Here is a 6,738-nt window from a genome sequence, read left to right as displayed (position 1 = left end):
GGCACAGCATATACCAGGCAGGTCCAAAATTAGCTGGTGGGATCAAGGGTGAAAAGGGTGGTAGGAGCCTGGGCCTCCAAAGCAAACACTGGGGCAGCGGGAACGATGCAGGGGCTGGACTCGGGGAGAAGCAACTTGGGCTGCCCCAGCCTGGAATTGGGGTGCCCCGAAGTGCAGACACTGTTTCAGCCCCTTCTTCCTGGGCCAGGGGATCTGCACCCTCTCCTGCCTGCCCCTTCTGAGATCCTGAGAGCTAAAGAACCCTGGAGAGGACTGAAGAGATGGCTCAGCAGCTCAAAGTTCGAAGTGTCATGGCCCAGGTGGTAAAGTCAGATGCACAAAGTGGCACATGCATCTGGAGTTTGTCTGCAGTGTCGACAGGCCATGGCTTCTGTCTTTCTCTTTGCTTGCAAAGAAATAAAATTTTTAGTGGGGCACAGTGGCACATGCCTTTAATCCTAGCACTCAGGAGGCAGAGGTAGGAGGATTGCTGTGAGTTCCACGCTAGCCTAGACTACAGTGAGAGCCTACCTTGGAAGAAACAACAAGGCTGCAACAGATGGCTTAGTGCTAAGGTGCTTGCCTGTGAAGCCTAAGGACCCAGGTTCCATTCCCCAGTACCCATGTAAGCCAGATGCACAAGGTGGCACATGCATCTAGAGTTCCTTTGCAGTGGCCAGGGGCCCTGGCATACCCATTTTTTTTTTTTCCGGCTTTTCGATATAGGGTTTCAGTTTGGCTCAGGCTGACCTGGAATTCACTCTGTAGACTCAGGGTGGCCTCAAACTCATGGCGATCCTCCTACCTCTGCCTTCTGAGTGCTGAGATTAAAGGTGTGCACCACCATGCCTGGCTTCCCATTTTCTTTCTATCTGCCTCTTTTTCTCTAAATAAAGAAAAAAAAAATACTGAAAAACAAAAATAAATAATTAAATAAAAATTAAAAAAAAAAGTCTGAGAAGGCTGGAGGGATGGCTTAGCGGTTAAGGCATTTGCCTACAAAGCCAAAGAACCCAGGTTCAATTCCCCAGGACCCATGTTAGCCAGATGCACAAGGGGGTGCATGCATCCAGAGTTTGTGTGCAGTGGCTGGAGGCCCTGGCATGCCCATTCTCTCTCTGTCTCCCTTTTTCTCTGTCCAAGAAATAAAAATTAAATTAAATTTTAAAAAAGTCCGAGAGAAGGATGCAAGGCTCATTCATTCAACAAATGTTTATTGAGCACCTACTGCCTGCCAGGCTGTTCTAGAAACCCAGAAAAGAAGGGGTTTGGGCAGTCTGGATTGTTTCCCAAAACAAGTCCTGCAGGGGCCAGGGGCTGGGAGACCCCTTCCCTGAAAAGTGGAAGGTCAAATTATGAAAGGTGGAGGGAGGCTTTTAGAAGTGAGAGGACTAGGGATGTGTGCAACACTAAGGTTTGTGTCTTCCCTGATGGTAAAGATGGGCCTCTCTGTGGGAGGAGGCCGCCCTGTATCACCTCCTCTTCAGCACGGATATGCAGGATTTCTTGAGAGGCCCAATCTGCAGATGGGCATCCACGCTCTCTAGGAAGAAGGCAGGCTTGAGCCTGTGGACAAAGAGCCCAGCAAAGGAGCTGTCCAGGCGGCTCTGGAAGGGGTCAGTGGGGGAGGCCGGGGTGCCACTCCGGCGTGGCCGGGAGGCTTTGAGTCGCCGCAGAAGGCTCAGCTTGCCATCTCGAACGGCGTAGAAAGCCAGGGCACGGTCTGCATACTCCAAGCAGACCCCAACTGTAGGTGAAAAAGCGTGGGGCAGGGTGGCCTCCAGCCCATGGAACCAGACTGAGAAACCACGCCCGTTCCACTGCAGACAGCACGAATATGCGTTGCGGCCCAGTCGTCCCCGGTCATAGGGCTCTTGAGGGGAGAAGCCTTCGGCCATGACACCCACGCTGACCCATCCCTCGATGATCTCCACCTCCCAGTAGTAAGTGCCCCGGTCCAGGGCTCCTTCGCCTAGCACCTGCTCGCAGTGGGTGAAGCGGGTGGGTGACTCGGGGTAGTTGATGGGGCACAGCACCCTCTTGACACCTTTGGTTCCAAACAGCTGAAGGAACTTGTCTGCTGTGTCACTGTCCAAGTCCACGATGTAGGCAACTGGCCCCAAGGATAGGAGAGAGTTTCAGGCTCAGATAGGGCAGTAACCCCACAGGTACCCACCTCTCCCAAACACAACCTTGTCCATCCTCTGGGATGAATACAGCTCAGGGTTGATGGAGGTCATCCACTGAGCTGAGCTTGTTCACCACAAAAACTAGGGAAGGGAGCCCAAGCCTCTGGCGCCAAGGCCCTGCTGGAGCCTGTTTCCAAAGCAGCCCAGCAGCCATAGGAGGCCCTGTGGGAGCGGGGATGCTGCGTGAACTTACATTTGAGGAAGTAGTCCCTGGGGGCCTCACTCTCCAGTAGGTTGGTGCTATCAGGATCCTGGGACTCTGAATCAGCTGCATATGAGAAAATAGGGAGGACATCTCTCTAGACTGCCCATGGCTGGACTGTGGAACTGTCCTAGGCAGTGCCCTACTCCATCTGTGGCTGCAATTCCCTCCCCCTCCCAGCTACCTGGGGGGTAGACAGAAACACACCCAGATAAGACACCATGTTCTCCTGCATGAGCGGCACCTGAGTTCTGCCTCTTGCCTCCTTGCTTGCAGAGCCTCAGCCACTCTGAAGCTAGTGGGTGGACTACTAGAGGCCCTTTGGTCCCTCTAGCTTATAGCCAAAGACAGGCTGGTCATCATAGTCGCTGGGGACCCCTCCCTGTGGCAGGCACACAGTTTTCCCCCTCCATTCCTGGATGGGCACCAGACCTGGGGGCCCATGTGGGGGATCCCCTGTGGGGGGGTGTGAGTCATCTTGGGGGGGGCACTCACCTTCTGAGCCCAGCTTCTGCAGCCCGACGTCGTCACCACCCTGCCCCCGCAGCTGTTCCCACTGGCTGGCGCAGGCTGAGACCAACGCGTCTCTCACGGCCTTGACCACTTGGGAGGACTTGGTGAAGCTGAGTTCTCTGGGGGGGCCAGGCCCAGGGCCGCAACCCTCTTCGAGGGCCAGCCGTAGCGCCAGTAGCTCCTATGACGTCAAATAATGCCTATTAAGGCTCTGCTGGCCAAGGCTGGCACTGCCCTGAAAGGCCAGGCGCCCGCTGCCCTCCTCTCCATCTCCCGTCATCCCTGCTTCTGTTGCCTCCGTGGCCCATGAGCTGCCCTCACCTGCAGAAAGCTGACCGAGTCGGCTTCGTGGACCTGACTGAGGTTGTGTCGTGCCCGGCTTAGGCGAGTGCGTTGTTCTTCCTGTCGCCTCAGGTCCCCCTGGGAGCGGCCCAGCATGGCAGTCTCCCCCTCCTCGATGAATCCCAGCACCTCAGTCTGGAAGCTCTGCAGGGTGGCTGCGGCCTCCGCAAACAGCTGGCTCACCCTGTCCCGCTCGGCCACCGCAGCGCTCTGCACAAGAGGGCAGCGGGGGCAGCCGTGAGCAGGTGTCACTGTCCGCCTCTCCTTCCCCACTCCGCGTGCCCACCCTGCGCTCCTAGGGATAGAAGAAACAGTTCGAACTGTTCTGGATCTGAGATAGGTCGGGGGAGGCACGACACTTTTGTCTCTGATGGGCAGGAGCAGTGCCTTCAGCAGGGCTCCTTGGGCGGGGTCAGCACCACGCGGACACTCACACAGTTGGCCAGAACCCTGTTTCGCGGGTGCACAGGTGTGGGTCTAGGGTGGGGTCTGACCTTAATGAGGGCCACCGTTCGCCGAGACTGTGCAATGCCAGAACCCAGCTCATCCATTCGGTCCTCCACAGCACTCAGGACTTTGGACTGCTCAGCCTGTGGGTCACATTCCAGTGAGTATGATGGACGGTCTGACAGAGGCCACAGCCCAGCACTGGATCCCAGGACTTTACAGAGGACTGCATGGGGGGTGACCAGGAAGTGACTTCCATGTAGTGGGTAGGTCTGGGAATGGCCATAATATCCCAAAATATGCCAGTGTCTCCTGCCCAGGCTGGTGCCATCCCCCCCCCCATGCCTGGTGACAGGTCGGCTGTAGCTATCACCTCCCATGCTGAGCAGCAGGGCCGCTATGGGCCCTTCACGGATCTCCATGTTGCTCAGATTCATTTCAGAATTTCCTCTAATGAGGAAGAGGCAGAATGAGAGTGGAGTGAGGCGTGACTATACAAGAGAGCATTAAGTTGTCCAGGGAGTCAAATCTTCAAAGAGCCCGTGTCTCTCAATCCATGCCTGAAAATCGGGGATTCCGGGCAAATCCCCTGGGTCTTATGAGTCACTGCTCCAGGCGGGAGTGACGGAAAATCCCAAGGCCAGAGGCGCCAAGACCGGGATGGAATCCAAAGGAAACTGGGGGCGGGAGGGAGCGGGACATTGGGCACACGCGCTCCCACCATGGCCCCGGAACAGCGGGACAGAGAGGATTCTGTGTGTCCAACCCACCCAGCATCACACTCCGGTAGCCTGCCACACCCATCCAAAGTAGCTGACTCAGTCTGGGGGTGCAAATCTGAGCTGGAACCCATAGGGGCCAAGCGCAACAGCCATGGGGCCCGCCCGGAACCAGCTACTTGGGGAGGGGGGACGGTGGCGCTCCCACCGGGCACCAGGGGCCTAACCTGGATCCTTTTCCCTGTGCACCCTAAGAGCATTGACGCGGTTTCAGGTCCCCCTGCCAGAAGCCCTTCCCATCTCACTGGTCCCTCCCTTCCCCGTCCGCACTACACTACGGCGAGTCAAGGCTGGAAGGGACTGCAAAGATGCTCAGGTTAGAATAGGAAATGAAGCCTCCCCCCCGTCACACACCCCCTCCCCGAGCTCCCGCCTGCCCGCGCAAGGTGCCCAAGCCCCACCTCCTGCAGCGCGCGCTCCTGCTCCAGCGGCACGAGCTCGTGGCCGCGGTGCTCCTGGGCGGCGCAGGCCTCGCACAGGCACACGCGCTCCGATCGGCAGTAGCGCTCCAGCGGTCGCAGGTGGCGCGGGCACAGGCTCTCCTCCAGCCGGCGCAGCGGCGGTACCAGGCGATGCCCGCGCAGCGCGGGGCTGCGTTCGTGCGGGCCTAGGTGCGCGGGGCAGAAGGAGGCGAGGCAGGAGAGGCAGGAGAGGGCGGCCGGCAGGGCCGCGCCTTCGGGGCACGCGTCGCAGCGCACCGGTTCGTCGCCCTCGGACCAAGGCTCGGGCGCGCAGGGAGCCGACGGTTCCGGCGCGGTGGGAGGCTCGCTGGGCGCCGAGGGCTCCGCTGCCTGACCCCGAGGCGGGGCGGAGGCCGGGGTAGGCATGGAGCTCGGACCCTGGCGGAGCTGCAGCAGCTCGGACAGCGTGTGGTTCTTGCGGAGCTGCAGGCCGTCGGGGAAGGGCTCCTGGCACAGCGGGCAACGGGACGCGCCTCCGGACCCGCCCGTGCCTCCGGCGCTGCGGTGCGGCCAGAGCGCGCCCAGGCAGGCCAGGCAGAAGTTGTGTCCGCAGGGCAGCGTCACCGGCTCCCGGAGAGCTTCTAGGCAGATAGGACAGCTGAAGGGCCCACTGCCGTCCATGGCTCCAACGCTACCCGGGCACCGCCTGTGCTGCTCCCGCCTGGGAGGGACCTCGACCGTTCGCCGCCCGGCACCACCCCCCTGGGACCCAGGCCAAGGGTCCGGCCCCCTCTGGCCCCCGCCAGGCTCGGCCCGCCCCCAGCGCAGCCGCCGCGCCCCGCCCCACCCCGCCGGCAGGTCCCTAGGCGCCCCGGCCGCGCCAGTCCACTGACCCTCCGCTCGTCGCGGGCAGTGCAGCCCAGATGCGGAGAGGACGAGGGCAAAGGATGCCCAGGGGCGCGCGGGAAAGGAGGCTGGGAGCGCATATGCCCCAACCCCTCGCCCACGGTTGGGGGGAGGCTCTACAGAGAGAGGGTAAGGGGGCCGTGTCTGTGTCTCGCCCACACCTTTGCGTTACAGGCCCTCCCTGGCACACTTAGGGAAGTTCCTGAGCTGCTGACTGTAGAAAAAAGTGCTGATGTATGTTTTCACCCCTTACCGACTCTACCACCACCAACGGGGAACTGGGACTTTTTTATTTAGATCTGAAGTGGGAAGCTGATGCCATTATTTATATCCGTTTTCTGAGGAATGCAGTTCTAGTCCGTGGACACTTATTTTTATGCACCTGTGGTGCCCAACAAAGAGGGCATTGGTTAAGAGTGGTCACTTAAGCCGGGCGTGGTGGCGCACGCCTTTAATCCCAGCACTCGGGAGGCAGAGGTAGGAGGATCACCATGAATTCGAGGCCATCCTGAGTCTACAGAGTGAATTCCAGGTCAGCCGGGACCAGAGTGAGACCCTACCTTGAAAAAGCAAAAAAGAGTGGTCACTTAAAACAATGCATCGTATGGTAAGGAGTTTGGTTTGGTGTAGAGGTGTTAGTTTTGAGACATGATTTCTGTATGTAGCCGAGGTTGACCTAGAACCTCATCCATCCTTCCTCCTCCTGCCTCAGCGTCCCAAGTGCTGAGCTTACAGGTCATTCTAGGTAACATGGCATCTTATTGTAAGTTGTGCTTCAATAATGTTTTTCAAAAAAATAAAGAAAGAAAGAAAGAAAGAAAGAAAAGAAAAAAGCAATAAGTGGGTGTGGTTGTGCACGCACTTGGCAAGGTGAAGTAGGAGGATCTCTGTGGGTTTGAGGCCACCCTGAGACTACATAGTAAATTCCAGATCAGCCTGGGCTATAGTGAGACCCTGCC

At 58.5% G+C, this 6,738-nt stretch overlaps 1 protein-coding gene across 2 annotated transcripts; it reads right to left on the bottom strand.

Moving 5' to 3' along the window:
* Window positions 1-1,197: 1,197 nt before the first annotated feature.
* Trim47 (tripartite motif containing 47) lies at window positions 1,198-5,594 on the bottom strand. 2 transcript variants are annotated; one of them, XM_045159645.1, is made up of 7 exons: window positions 4,874-5,594; window positions 3,741-3,836; window positions 3,226-3,456; window positions 2,887-3,085; window positions 2,383-2,457; window positions 1,533-2,113; window positions 1,198-1,445 (listed from the first exon to the last, which is right to left on the bottom strand). In XM_045159645.1, exons 1-7 carry the CDS (start codon window positions 5,552-5,554, stop codon window positions 1,410-1,412), a joined length of 1,899 nt encoding a protein of 632 aa, XP_045015580.1. In that variant the 5' UTR covers window positions 5,555-5,594; the 3' UTR covers window positions 1,198-1,409. The 2 variants fall into 2 exon arrangements, with proteins under 2 accessions (XP_045015580.1, XP_004655253.2); XM_004655196.2 differs by having other exon boundaries at window positions 1,198-2,113; window positions 4,874-5,593.
* Window positions 5,595-6,738: the final 1,144 nt, after the last annotated feature.

The sequence above is a fragment of the Jaculus jaculus genome, chromosome 9 (assembly GCF_020740685.1).
Source record: "Jaculus jaculus isolate mJacJac1 chromosome 9, mJacJac1.mat.Y.cur, whole genome shotgun sequence".
Taxonomy (NCBI): Eukaryota; Metazoa; Chordata; class Mammalia; order Rodentia; family Dipodidae; genus Jaculus; species Jaculus jaculus.
The sequence above is the reverse complement of the archived record's forward strand: the minus strand, read 5'-3'. Positions and strand labels throughout refer to the sequence as shown.